Below are 13,759 nucleotides of genomic sequence, written 5' to 3' on the forward strand. Positions count from 1 at the left end.
CAACCCTCTCAAGCAGGTCTTGCCTCTCATCCCTGTGAGTCTAGGGGCCTGAATGTGAAAGAGCTTCTCCTCTTTATCATCTTCAGACCATTCTTTCCTTTTCCCTAAAACCCCCTGACTCCTGGAGCTCAGGCCTTCAGGCTGGACCGCCTGCCCCATCTTCTTGCTGTGGCTCCTGTTACTGTCCAGGTTTCTCTTCTCATCCCTTAACTCGCTGAGCCCTTGCTCCCTGTCTCCACCAGAATTCCCTGTGCGTTAAGTAACCTGATCTCCTCACCTCATCACCTCTGCTGTCTTGCCCTTCACCTCACCTCTGCTGGGATTCAAGATTTCGTGACTGTGCACCTGTACCCTCATCATCATCACAGTTTTAAACAATCCACTCTTCAGCTCTCACTGCCTCTCTCCTGTTCACTTTCTCTGATGTGTCAGCTCCAGTCACTCTTTGATCCTGGTGCGGCCTCTGGCCTTTGGCCCTCACCTTCTGCTGGCCCTTCCCTGTCACATGTCACCTACCCTTCAACTGTACATTCCTGATCCTGCAGGGCACTGACATCTTGCAAACCCCTTGGGCCCTTTTCCTGGTTTCCCTGCCTCTGCCATGGTCTCCTGTCAGTCTGTTCAGACAGCTATAGCTAAGGCAGTCCTTTTAAAATGTAACTCAGGTCTCATTACTAGTATTTTTTGCTCACTTTTCTTATAAAACCCAAATTCCTCCTGTGGCTTTTCTGATGGCTGCCCCCCTCTCCTGCCTTCTCCCTTTTGAACATTGCTCAGTCCTCTGGCTGTCTTGCTGTTGCTGTTGCTATTCCTTAAACAAGACACAATTCCTTGCAGTGGAGGGCCTCTTCCCCAGAGCCAGGCATGGTGTGCCCCCTCTGTTCCCTCAGTATCTATTCCTCTGTCGTCTCCCCAGGAAGACAGCCTTGCCAGGATTCCTAACGCCACACCCACCCTCCGTGAGAGCCCACCCTCTATACAAGAACACTCGATGCATGCGTTAGCATTGTTGTCTCCCCTGACAGGAGTGGAGTAGGAGTTTTGCCTGTTTTTTGTCCTTTGTAGCCTGAGGCCCCAGTGCCACCCCTGGCACAGGTCATTCAGTAAATAGCACTGAATGCGCACGTGCATGTGTGTGAGCTCAGCATCGGTATACTTAACGAGCTGTTAGCCAGGAGAGCTTCTTTTCATTGGGCTTTTATTGAGATTTCTTCTCAGATGCTTTGCTTTGAGGCTGGGGGCTTGATACAGCATACAGAGCACAAAGTCCTCTGGTTGCATCTCAGGTACCTCCTTGTTCTCGTTATGAACATCAGATGCCTCGGTGTGGAGCGTGTTGCTTCCAGGGAACAGGAGGCTGAGCTGTGTGTATGGGCATAGCCCTTGGTGAGCGCATTCCTTCATTGTCAGCCTGTTTTGTCAGCTCTCATGGAGTGAGGCCTAACACTCGGCTGTTGAAGGGTTCCAGTTAGCTGGCTATCATGAGTCAGAACTCAGAGGACCTAAATTAGATAGCTAGTCTTACATATGAGCTGTGAATGCTAGGTTAATTTTTACTTAGATAATTGTTTTAAAAGGACAAATTTAAATATTTTTTCAAAACCATTTTTTTCTTCTAACTCTGAGAAGAGGATGTGTTGAGCTAATAAATTCTGACTTGCAAATGTCATGAAATTTCAGTTCTATTTTCACATTATTAATTGCAGAAATCACCATCTTTGCGTTTTCCTAATTCACTTATATTTTGAAAGACTCAGACTGTTATTTTAGTTCTTTTGCATTGAAAGAATAAAAACTAAAGTCTTAGCATTCTGGTTTCGGGTATTGAGAGAATTTGATCTCTGAATACCCTGCCTTTTCTCTGCCCAAGCCATAAATCAGCAGATATCTCTATCAACGCATATCCCTGAACAGTTTTTAATTAATGTCAGTAAAAGAGTTACGATTTCTGCCAGTGACACTCAGGAGTTGCCCTTCAGCTTCCCGGGTTTCTTCCATCTGCTCTTCTGTGTGAAATCATACCTGGGCTGGGTGATAATGTGCATCATATGCTGCCATCTCGGCAGCAAAACCCTCTGTTGCTTCCAGTGCCGGAGAAGGAGGCCTGTTTTCTGAGCCTGTTGCTGCCTTGTTCCCAGGGAATGTGGTGTTTCCTAAAACAAAGCACCTCGGGGTGGAGTAAGACTGACCTGATAAGGCGGGCACTTCTCTGGTATTGAAATGGGGGCAGTGATTGTTTTCAGATGCATCCAGCTTACCAATGGTTTGCGTGTGTTTTTTGCCTTTTTTCTGTTTTCTCCTCCTTGTTCCAGGCCTCGCTTAGGGACAGTCATGCACCGGGTGATCGGACTGGGGCTTCTCTACTTCATCTTTGCAGCAGTCGAAGGCGTGATGAGAGTTGTTGGGGTAAAAACTGCATAATTTACTACCACCCCTTTTGTTTTTGCTATGACTTTATATCTCCCCAGATGAATTTTTTTTTAAATATACTTTTTATTGATTTCAGAGGAAGGGAGAGGGAGAGAGAGATAGAAACATTAATGATGAGAGAGAATCATTGATCGGCTGCCTCCTGCATGCCTTCCACTGGGGATCAAGCCTGCAACCCGGGCATGTGTCCTTAATCAGAATCAAACCCAGGACCTTTAAGTCTGCAGGCCGACTGAGCCAAACCAGCTAGGGCTGAATTTTCAAAGATAGGAAATTTATGAAAAAGGCCCAATTTGAGCTTTATTTTCTATGGAATATTTTCCTTGTTAATATTTCCTGAAAGTAAAAGGCAAGGCAGAGCACTTCCTAAAATGATGTGGGACTGGCTGCATCTCAAAGATGTTCATAGTTATTCCTTTAAAGAACGTTTGTCTCTATTGTTCAGTCTATACACATTCGTTTCTTCCTTACACCTTGGCTTAAACATGTATCACGTCAGGAAAAAATTGGTTGTAGCCCTTATGCATGGAGACTATCTCACTGTTAAGTCCCATTTGGTGGTAAGTTTTCTCTGACTCTGTAGATGTGCTGTTTTGGGGATTCAACAGAGCCCACTCTTTGAAGAGACAGGAGCAGGTAGTGTTCAAGGGAACAGCTGGTGCTGCAGCAGCAATGCTTTCCTTTCAAGAGAAGTCAGAATAGTTATGTCTGTGATGAACCTTAGATTTTTTTTAATATATTTTATTAATTTTTTACAGAGAGGAAGGGAGAGGGATAGAGAGTTAGAAACATTGATGAGAGAGAAACATCAATTAGCTGCCTTTTGCACACTTCCTACTGGGGATGTACCCGCAACCAAGGTACATGCCCTTGACCGGAATCGAACCTGGGACCTTTCAGTTCGCAGGCCGACGCTCTATCCACTGAGCCAAACCGGCTAGGGCCCTTAGATTTTTAGCTCTCGGTTTTTCTTAATATAACTGACGACTGAGTGGTTAAGAAAGTTATTTTGTACCTGATTTAAAGAGCCTTGTAATTTTTGCCTCAGTGTGTTGGCTTAGATGTATAAATCAGGTTACTGCACAGAGCAGTTTATTCATATATTGTCTGAGTTCAAGTCACATGTTTGCTCTGACCCTTAAAACAGGACACTTGTCCCATAATGTTAAGCCTCATTCTTCTTCCTGTTGTCTTGATAGTCTGCATTCTGTGTTAGATACCCCTGCTGTTTTCATCTTTGATTCTTGAAAGGGGTATTATTTTTACCTTTATATAACAATGAAGAATTCTGCATTTATATATCACTTACAGGAAACTAAATCTCTATAGGGGAAAAAACAAAAGATATTCCAATGTAGGTATAGTATATATGTTATATTTCCTTGAAATTTTACATAGTCAACATTGTAGCTATGTGATTTGCATATACTTCTCTGTCAGCTCTTGATTAGAGTAAGTGGCTAATCAGTGGTTTGTTTTCCCCTTCCACTCAGTTCCTTTTCCTTATTTTACTTTCCCCACATCCTTTGCATGCAGTAGGAAAGAGAAGGGTCCGTTTCCCTAGTAGCTCTGGCTGTAGGTTTGGTCTGGAGAGGGGAGGTTAACACAGTTGCCCTGGTGGGGCTGGGGACATGTACCTGCTATTTGCCATTCCATAGTTTAATTGGACCTTGTCCTCAAACTAGTTGTTGACAAAACAAATCATCTTCATGTGCTTAAAGACAGTTCTGTTGGGAAGTAAAAATCTTTTATGTGGCCTTTATAAAGCGATGCTGTAAGCTGAATTGTTTTTTTTTTTTCATCTGATAATTCCTGTAATATAATGAAACTTTTACTTTCAGTTTTTTTCTCATTTTTATCTTTCAGGGTTCTAACCATTTAGCTGTTCCTTTTGATGAAATTATTTTAGCAGTTATCGACTCCATTTTTGTATGGTTCATATCCTTTACTATGTCCTTCTAAAATAGTTTATTATAGCATTAAAATCATATTACTTTAATTTATATTATTAATAATAGAAAGAAATATAGTTTTACATTATTGTTATCTCAACACAGGAATTTAGTTGAAGGTGAAAAAGTAACAACTCTCCAAAATGGAATATCTTTGTTTTTTTCTATTTAGTTCAGCAAACTTAAGTACTTATTGTGTACCCCATACTGAGGAGGCCTGGAAGATAAAGGTATTGTCTCTGTGCTTAAGGAATCCACGGTCTGGTAGAAAAGACAAAAATAACTACGAGGAATATAGCAATAGTCTTGGCCATTTTAAGAAGGTGTCATGCAAACAGAAGAATGAGAGAATGTAATTCTAGCTTGAAATCAGGAAACACTTTATAGAGATGATGATGTTTAAATTGAGACTGGGAGGACAAATAGGTTTAGAAGGAAAAGAATTGAGAATCAGGGAAGAGGCATTCTGGGAAGAATTGAGGGGAACACATAGTTGGAAGCATGAAATGTATGGACAGTGGCAGAGTGTCCCAGAGTAGCTGTCTGTGGGGAACAGTGTGGGAGCCATGGATGGTGGGGCAGAGGGAAGGGTAGAATGACCTGCTCAAGCAATGATAGTTCCTTCTGAAGGTAGAAAGAAGAGGGAATCAAAGCTGCACAGGGGAAAAACATGAAATGTGTGTTAGAAAGAACTCAAGGATGACCTAAAAAGATAACTTGGAAAATGAGAGACTAGAGACAGGAAGTCTAGTAAGAAGTCATTTGTTATATTTCCTTAAAATTTTACATAGTCAATGGTGAGGGTTAGAAATAGGGCATAGCAAATAAAGAAAAATTCCACATGATAGAGTTGCTAGAAATGGTGGCAGAAGAGGAGAAGGCTCCAGAGAAGTCCCACGGGTCTCGTTTGGGTAGCTGGGGCAGTGTTGCCATTCTCAAGGTGGTGACTTGGAGAAGGGACCATATGGATGAGGTTTGAGCTGCCAGGGAATAAGTATGAGAAAGAGAGTTGGAAATCCCAGCCTGGGTTTGCAAGGGGAGTCAGAACTGGTGGTAAAGGTTGGAGATCACCTTTGTTCAAGAGAAGGTTGCAGCGCGGAAGTGGCCCAAGGAGAACACACAGAACAGCGAGAGGAGAGGAACCAGGGGGCCTCGTGGGCGGATTGTGTGCAGGAGGAGCACCCGGTAAAGGGAGGTGGGAGAACCAGGAGTTGATAGGGAGTGGAGAATGGGAGAGCTTCAGTTACAGTGGGTGGTCTACAGTGGCCAGAGGGGCAGAGAGGGATTCCCAAGGCACAGTGGCTTCCATCATGCAGAGGTTGCAATGGGACAGCAGGAGAGCAGGTTTGGCGCAGGTGGCGGGCAGAAGACGTAGTACAGCAGAAGTTTGAGGGCAGTGTGAGTTGATCCTTGAGGACCCCCTCCCTGATTCAGGACTCATTGGAGTCTGGGTATCCCCCATGTGTTTCCTGTCTGGTGGGGCCTTGCACGTGTGCTCACGGAAATGGAGGAATTCTAGAGGAGCTATGGCCTGGTCAGAGCAGAAGGCAGGGATCTGCAGGACCAGAGCACTGTTTTCCCACGGGTCTTGTTTGGGTGGCTGGGGCCGTGTTGCCATTTCTTCCTTTCGCATTTATGTTCTCTCTGAAACTCTTCTATAGATAAGTTTCATTTTTACCAAGTTTTTTTTTTCCTCCCATTGTCTTTGATACTTGTATTTTAGCTTTTAACATGAAAGGTTCTTTTGTCTTCCTTGTATTTCTTTTCATTTTCTCATCTTTGTCTCTCAGGGGAAGGTGGAGGGCTTGCCTCTGCCCAGATCCCTTCTCCAGGGGAGCAGCTGGGCCTGACATGTGCACTGAGGCTTTCCCAGCCCCTCGTGGGGGTTCTTCTAGGCCAGGTCTGCCTGTTCTTTGTGAATTCTCAGTTTGCTTCAAAGTTATAAGAAAATAAAACGTTAACTTTATTAGCCTTATTCTCTAAAGCAGGGGTCCTCAGTCTTGCTTGGGTCCTGGGATCAGATGCCTTTGAAAGTGTAATGAGGCCTGGAGCCTCTGCACAGGTATAGCGGTGCTCCCCACCCACACAGACGGGTTGCCTGCAGTGGGGCATTTACAGTCCTTCCAAGTTATATTCATGGATCCCCTAATGTGTAAGGGTGTCCAGTTAAGAAATAGTACTTGAGATTTAAAGAGTTGTTTCTGATGGAACTTGATTGAAAATCATATTCTACTTCTGTCTAGAGCTACTAGTTTAGAATCCAAGTTTATTGAATAAAATTCTAGTTAAATAAGTCTGATATCCTCAGAGAGTGGTATAAACATCTTACTAGGAATTTTCATATTAAAACACATTTGAAGACATTTGGTTGTTTTAAAGGTAAAGTACATTCCTCAGTTCTGCATGTGACGCTAGGGCTGCAGGTCCTGTTCTGGCAGGTGCATTACTGCAGGAAGCATTGGCTTTGGGTTGTTCCATCACAGAAGGAGCCAAATTGGGGTGGGGAAATAAGGAAAACAAGGTGAAAGATTAGTAAGGCATAATGTTAATTATTAATATTTTGAATAAAAAGTGAGATAAAAGTCATGAAGAAATCCATGAGTTGTTAATGTTTCATGGTGAGAGAAGGAAATTTACCTAAAAGAAGGTGCTTTCTTTTAGGTTGCTGTTTTGTTTTTTTTTTTAATCCTCACCTGAGGATATTATTCCATTGATTTTTAGAGAGAGTGGAAGAGAGAGGGAAAGACAGAGAGAAATATCGATGTGAGAGAAACACATCGATTGGTTGCCTCCTGCACGAGCCCTGACCTGGAAGGAGCCTGCCTCCGAGATAGGTGCCCTTGTCCGGAATCGAACCTGGGACCCTTCAGTCCGCAGGCCAACGCTCTATCTACTGAGCCAGACTGGCTAGGTCTGTTTGGTAGTTTTTATTACTGAAGGTCTGCTTTCTCTGTACAAAAAGAGAGTAGGTTTCCCATATGATACAAATGACGAGCAAAGAAGCAGGGCTGCCTAGAGACTTGAGTGCTTGCATGAGGACCCTTGCTTCCTTTGCTTTTGGTGAATTCATTGCCGCTAATCCTGTACAAATCTTAACTCTAAAGTAATAGCAGAAATAGCCTAAAAAATTCAAAGCCACAGGCTTTCTCATGAATCCCCCTCCTGTTTTTTCTGCTTGTTTTATTTTTTTTGCTGTTTTGCTGCAGGCCAATGACTCTGATCTTGTGCTTCTGGCCAGCCTCCCTCTGTCTCTTCTTGACTCTGGCTTGTGCTGGTGGATATCCTTTCCTGCGGCAGCGGGTCCTGTGGATGCTCCTCCGGGATGGTGCACCGTCCGCTTTCCTAACACTTGGCTCTAATGTGAGAAATGGTTACACTTCCCTCCATTAGCAGTGTTTGGTAAGTGCAGGCTTAGGCAGTTCTGAATTTGCCTTTTACTTTTTATTCCTTGGCTTTCAAGCAGCACTTTTGAGTGATTAAATGACACCAGATTTTTGACATAGAAAATTGGCTTTAGTCAAGAATTTCTAAACAGTATTTGTCTTGATAACGATTAACCATTTTTTATGCCATAAGCATCGATAGATGTAAGCGGTGGAACTTTTTAAATTAAATTCAAAATATTGTGGCAGTTAACTGGTTAAGGAATATAGCACATTTGCATTTTTATAAATTCTGAGAGTAGCTTAATTGTTTGGATTGTGTGATGTTAGACATTGATCTTTAGCAACTTTTTGCTCATTTAGAAAAGCAGTTTTGGTAGTTTTAGCTGCTTTTAAAAAGAAGTTTTTGATTAGTGAGTATTTGGAATTTAAAATAGGCATAAATGGGAAATTTTCCACTTGCATTCTTTTGCTCAGCTCTGTAATTTCTGTGTGTGGTTCATGAACAGCTGGTGCTGTGCTCCGGAGGCGCAGCTCCCATTTACAGCCTGACTCTGGCTGCATCTCAGCCTCGCTGCTGAGGAGCCTGTGCAGAGGCCTTTCTATACTTCACACGTGAGAGTGTGAACTTCACAGGAGCCTGAGCTCCTGGTGAACCGCTGCCGTGAGGAAAGCCCCGCCCTTCCACCTTCTGGGAAAAGGCTACTACAGAGAACCCCCTTCCCCTGTAGGACTTAGATGAGATTCCCACGCCCCAAGGCTTACCTGTGACAAGGCCATACTCAGACCTATGTACCGGCTGACCGATGTGGACCACACTGAGCTGTCACCTTCCCCCAGGTTCCTGAGCTTTCGTCCCCCAAGGCCTCTGGAAAAGCCCCTCCTGGAAATCTGCAGACCCCAGGAAAGTCGTTCCCTGATGGACTGTCCCATCATGCCACCCACTTCCCCACACCTGAGCTCTCTAGTCCTGTTTCCTCCTCCCTGGAAGAGCAGAGCCCTCTCCTGTGTGACCGTTGGGACTTCAAAAAAATCTTACAGTTGAACATTCTCTCTTCTGCAATCGTCTTTGGAAAGAAGTCTGTCCTTACCTAAGTCCAGATTTGTTTTATTTGACATATTTCAATTTTTAATTGATAAAATGAAACTGCTAGATGACCCGATTTCTTAATTATGGTCAGAGAATCGACTAGAGAGAAAGAAAAAAGCACAAGCCACGTGGGAAATCCCAGGGGGACCTGCAGAGCGCCTGCCTGAGGGGCTGGCAGGTCCTGTGCTGCTCTGGCCTGTGGGTTGGGACTCAGCAGTAAGGAGGACGTCGTGGGGCTTCTTGCTTGTGTGTTTTCCTCCAGGTTCATTCAGAAGCTGATTTTAAAGCAAAATCTGCGATAAATCATTATCATGATTATACAACACCCACTAAAATTACATTTTCTGTGTTTCTATTACCTTTAAGTTAATGGAACTATATTCAGCAGTACCAGTTTTGGAAATGTAACAGATTCTTATTTTGATTTTAGTTTATTATATTTTAAAATGTTTTTCCTTAACTTTTTCACATTTTTATAAGTTCGGCACAAACTATGAAGACTCTGAGGCTAAGAAAGAACATGGTGAAATTTTCTTTATACAGGCACTTTACAAATACTCTGATCTTTGCTGTGCTGGGTAAGTAATGAACTTTTCTAATCATAGCAGATTATTTCAGGATCACATTTCCTTCAAAGCTGACTTTTTTTGGTGTGTTTCAGCTTCTGTCGTGTTTATGGTGTGGACAACTACGACATTTAGATTTGCAAAATGTCGATCAGTAAGTACAATCTAAATAGATTTTGTTTTTAATTGTACTATTTTGTTTTGTGTACTTTTGAAGAATTTAGTCTGTAAATCGAGGTAATTGCAGGGGAGACTTTCTGTTTAACTTGAATTATTTGATACTAGAGGCCCGGTGCACGAAATTCGTGCACAGGGGAGGGGGGGTGTCCCTCAGCCCAGCCTGCACCCTCTCCAATCCAGGATGCTGGCTCCCAGCTGCTCACCTGCCTGCCTTCCTGATTGCCCCTAACAGCTTCTGCCTGCCAGCCTGATCACCCCCTAACCACTCCCCTGCCAGCCTATTTGTTCCTAACTGCCCTCCCCTGCAGGCCTGGTCACCCCTAACTGCCCTCCCCTGCAGGCCTGGTCCCCCCCAACTGCTCTCCCCTGCAGGCCTGGGTCCCTCCCAACTGCCTTTCCCTGCAGGCCTGGTCGCCCCAACTTCCCTCCTCTGCCGGCTTGGTCAGCCCTAACTGCCCTACCCTGCAGGCTTGATCGCCCCTAACTGCCCTCCCTTGCAGGCCTGGTCCCTCCCAACTGCCCTCCCTTGCTGGCCATCTTGTGGTGGCCATCTTGTGTCCACATGGGGGCAGCCATCTTGTGTGTTGGAGTGATGGTCAATCTGCATATTACTCTTTTATTAGATAGGATAGAGGCCTGGTGCATGGGTGAGAGCCGGCTGGTTTGCCTTGAAGGGTGTCCCGGATCAGGGTGGGGGTTCCCTTGGGGCATGAGGCAGCCTGGGCGAGGGGCCTGTGGTGGTTTGCAGGCCGGCCATGCCCCCTGGTGACCCAAGCAGAGGCCCTGGTATCTGGGGTTTATTTATCTTCTACAATTGAAACTTTGTAGCCTGGAGCGGAGCCAAGCCTTCTGCTTGCTCTGTGGCGGCAGCCATTTTTTTTTGGATTTATGTATCTTCTATAATTGAAACTTTGTAGCCTTAAGCGGAGGCCTGGGCCAGCCAAGGTGTGGGGAAAACTTGGCTTCCTCCATCACCGGGGGCAACCCTAGCCTCATGCTCTTTCCAGTTCCGTGGCTGCCACCATTTCTGTTTGGGTTTATGTATCTTTATCATTGAAACTTTGTAGCCTTGAGTGGAGGCCTAGGCCGGCAAGGGCAGGCGGAAAGCTTGGCTTCCTCCATTGCCGGGGAAACCCAAGCCTTCCTTCTGCTCTCTGTGGCCGTAGCCATCTTGGTTGGGTTTATTTGCATATTCGCTCCTGATTGGCTGGTGGGCGTGGCTTGTGGGTGTAGCGGAGTGGTGGTTAATTTGCATAATACTCTTTTATTAGATAGGATAGAATTATAAAAACTTAGGCCTCCTCCAGTGAATCTGAGAAAGTTTCTCCTAAATCTGCTTTTCCAGTTATGCCCTTTTCTCAACTTCCTTTCATAGAATTTTTTAAAAATATATTTTATTGATATTTTACAGAGAGGAAGGGAGAGGGATAGAGAGCTAGAAACATCAATGAGAGAGAAACATCGATCAGCTGCCTCCTGCACACCTCCCACTGGGGATGTGCCCGCAACCAAGGTACATGCCCTTGACCAGAATCGAACCCGGGACCCTTCAGTCCACAGGCCGACGCTCTATCCACTGAGCCAAACCGGTTTCGGCCCTTTCATAGATTTTTGAAAGATAATTCTCTCATATATAATTTAAGGTAACAAGAAATTCTTTTTTTTCTGCACACCATGAACTTGGGCTGTTCCATATCTAATGGGATTGTAAACCTTAAGTCTGACATGTTTCTAGGGCGGTACACCCATTATGAACACTCAGGAGATTGCTTGCCATGAGTTCTTGAGTTGGAAGATGTTTCTTAGACTGAAACCCTTAAAGGCCCTCTTTTGGGGGCATCTTGATTAGGACCTTGTCTCTAGTTCTGTATGAATAGTTACAAGCAGCCCTCTGACAGTCCTGGACTCCGTTGCCTTAGGGATGAGTTAATGAGATAAGAGACTGCCTTTCTGGAATTTCTTTTCTCTCCTTCCCTCACCTTTGTTTTCTAAATCTTTCTGTTAACCTTAAAATTTTATGGCAGGGAATGTTTATAATGTTAAACAACAGTCCTTTAGAAACATTTCAAACAACATGATAAAATCTCCTGTCTCACTAAAAGCAGAACAATCTATTGGCAGAAGTACTGCATTGAGATTTTTGCATCAGAAATTCTACTGTCAAAAATACAGCAGTTCCCCTGCCCCCCCATTACTTGAGGGGGATATTCCAAGACCCGAGTGGACTAAAACTGTGGATAGTACTAAACCCTATATATACAGTGTACTATGTTTCTTATGTTTTTTCCTATACATATATACCTGTGATAAAGTTTATAAATTAGGCACAGTAAGAGATTAACAAAAATAAAATAGAACAATTATAACAGTATATGGTAATAAAAGTTATGTGAATATGTTCTCTCTCTAAATTTCTTTTGAATTATTTATTTCTGGACTTGGCCATTTAATATTTTAGGACTGCAGTTGACCGCATAGGTAATGAAACCATGGAAAGTAAAACCGTAGATAAGAGGGGACTATTGCACCCATTGTCAACTTGATTCTAATTCTGCAATTAACCTGCCTCATATCTGTTCTCTTAAAGAAAATACATTAAATGACCTCTGAAGTGCCTTTAAACTAATTCTTTTTATGACACCATAAAATATAATTTATGTTAGTGTTTTATTCATCTGATTGGCTGTAAGGCTAAAGTAAGCATTAATGTTGATTCTATAAAATAGCATTTCTTAGTTTATGTTTTCTTAAAAAATGTGTACTTATTTATTTAGAAGACTTAACTGGTTGGAAAGATTTCATTAGAACTTATCATTGCACACTATTTGAATCAAAAATCTATATGTTTAAGTTTATTAGAAAATTAACTTTTTATGTTTGAATTGTTCTTATTTTAGGATTGGATGGAAATCTGGGTTGATGAAGCATTTTGGAGCTTCCTTTTTTCACTTATCCTTATGGTAATAATGTTTTTGTGGAGACCCTCAGCAAATAATCAAAGGTACCTAACAGAGGAATAGTCAGGTTTGGCAAGCATTTGTTGATAACCTGCTACCGTGTTAACGTGTCTATAGAGACTGTGGGAGAGTAGTCCATGCTTGTCAGGAGTATACAGTCAGGTGGGGAGACACACATCACACATACAATACAGTGAAGTCAGAGGCATGTGAAGTGAGTCCAGGGGCAGATGGAGGCAGGTGAGGAAGACTCCAAAAGGCAGGATTCATGTTTCATCATAAGGAAAGGAGCAGGGCAGTGAAGGACTGAGCTGGGAAGGAGGGTACATTTCTGGGGTAGTGGGGAAACCAGGTATGCTTTGGAGGTCATCAAGGCATGCAGTTTGGTTCATGCTGCGTACACTGGGGGAAGGTAAAGACTTGAACGCTAAATTCAGAAGGTTGTGCTTTAGACAATATGTGATGGGGATCCCCACCTCCTCCACCTCATTCCTCTTCCCCAAGAAAAGCACTGTGAGGAAAAGTGTATAAGTAGGTACCAGTGTGCGGTGGGGGATGGTCTCTCTTTTTAAAATTACACAATAACAGTAATACATATTTACATGTATACACTACTCTGCACCTTCTTGTTAAAACGTATCCACATTAAAACAGTATGGAGTTTCCTCAAAAAATTAAAAATGGAACTCCCATTCGACCCAGTAATCCCACTTCTAGGAATATATCCCAAGAAATCAGAAACACCAATCAGAAAGGACATATGCACCCCTATGTTCATAGCAGCACAATTTATAATAGCTAAGATTGGGAAACAGCCTAAGTGCCCATCAGCAGATGAGTGGATTAAAAAACTGGTATATCTACATAATGGAATACTATGCTGCTACAAAAAAGAAGGAACTCTTAGCATTTGCAACAGCATGGATGGACCTGGAGAGCATTATGCTAAGTGAAATAAGCCAGTCAGAGAAAGATAAATATCACATGATCTCACTCATATGTGGAATATGATCAACAACATAGACTGATGAACAAAAATGAATCCAGAGGCAGAAGCACCCAATGGACTGTCAAAACTCAGAGGGAAGGCAGGGGAGGGCGGGAATGTAAAAGATCAACCAAAGGACTTGTATTTGTGCATATTAGCATAACCAATGGACATGGACACGGGCAGTGGAGCTTATCCTGGGGGGTGGGAATG

General features: G+C 43.3%; 1 protein-coding gene across 4 annotated transcripts in view; it reads left to right on the plus strand.

Moving 5' to 3' along the window:
- Positions 1 to 13,759, plus strand: part of TMEM87B (transmembrane protein 87B) — a 52,115-nt gene that overhangs the window by 29,260 nt on the left and 9,096 nt on the right. For 2 of the 4 annotated variants that reach the window (XM_080683383.1, XM_080683386.1), the window contains exons 10-14: positions 2,313 to 2,406; positions 4,297 to 4,368; positions 9,325 to 9,433; positions 9,517 to 9,575; positions 12,499 to 12,602. In XM_080683383.1, the coding sequence (XP_080539509.1) occupies positions 2,313 to 2,406; positions 4,297 to 4,368; positions 9,325 to 9,433; positions 9,517 to 9,575; positions 12,499 to 12,602 (438 nt within the window). Of the gene's footprint in view, positions 1 to 2,312; positions 2,407 to 4,296; positions 4,369 to 7,588; positions 7,661 to 9,324; positions 9,434 to 9,516; positions 9,576 to 12,498; positions 12,603 to 13,759 lie in introns of all 4 variants that reach the window. The other 2 variants (XM_080683384.1, XM_080683385.1) reach the window with 1 other exon arrangement.

The sequence above is a fragment of the Plecotus auritus genome (genome assembly GCF_963455305.1).
Source record: "Plecotus auritus genome assembly, chromosome: 8".
Classification (NCBI taxonomy): domain Eukaryota; kingdom Metazoa; phylum Chordata; class Mammalia; order Chiroptera; family Vespertilionidae; genus Plecotus; species Plecotus auritus.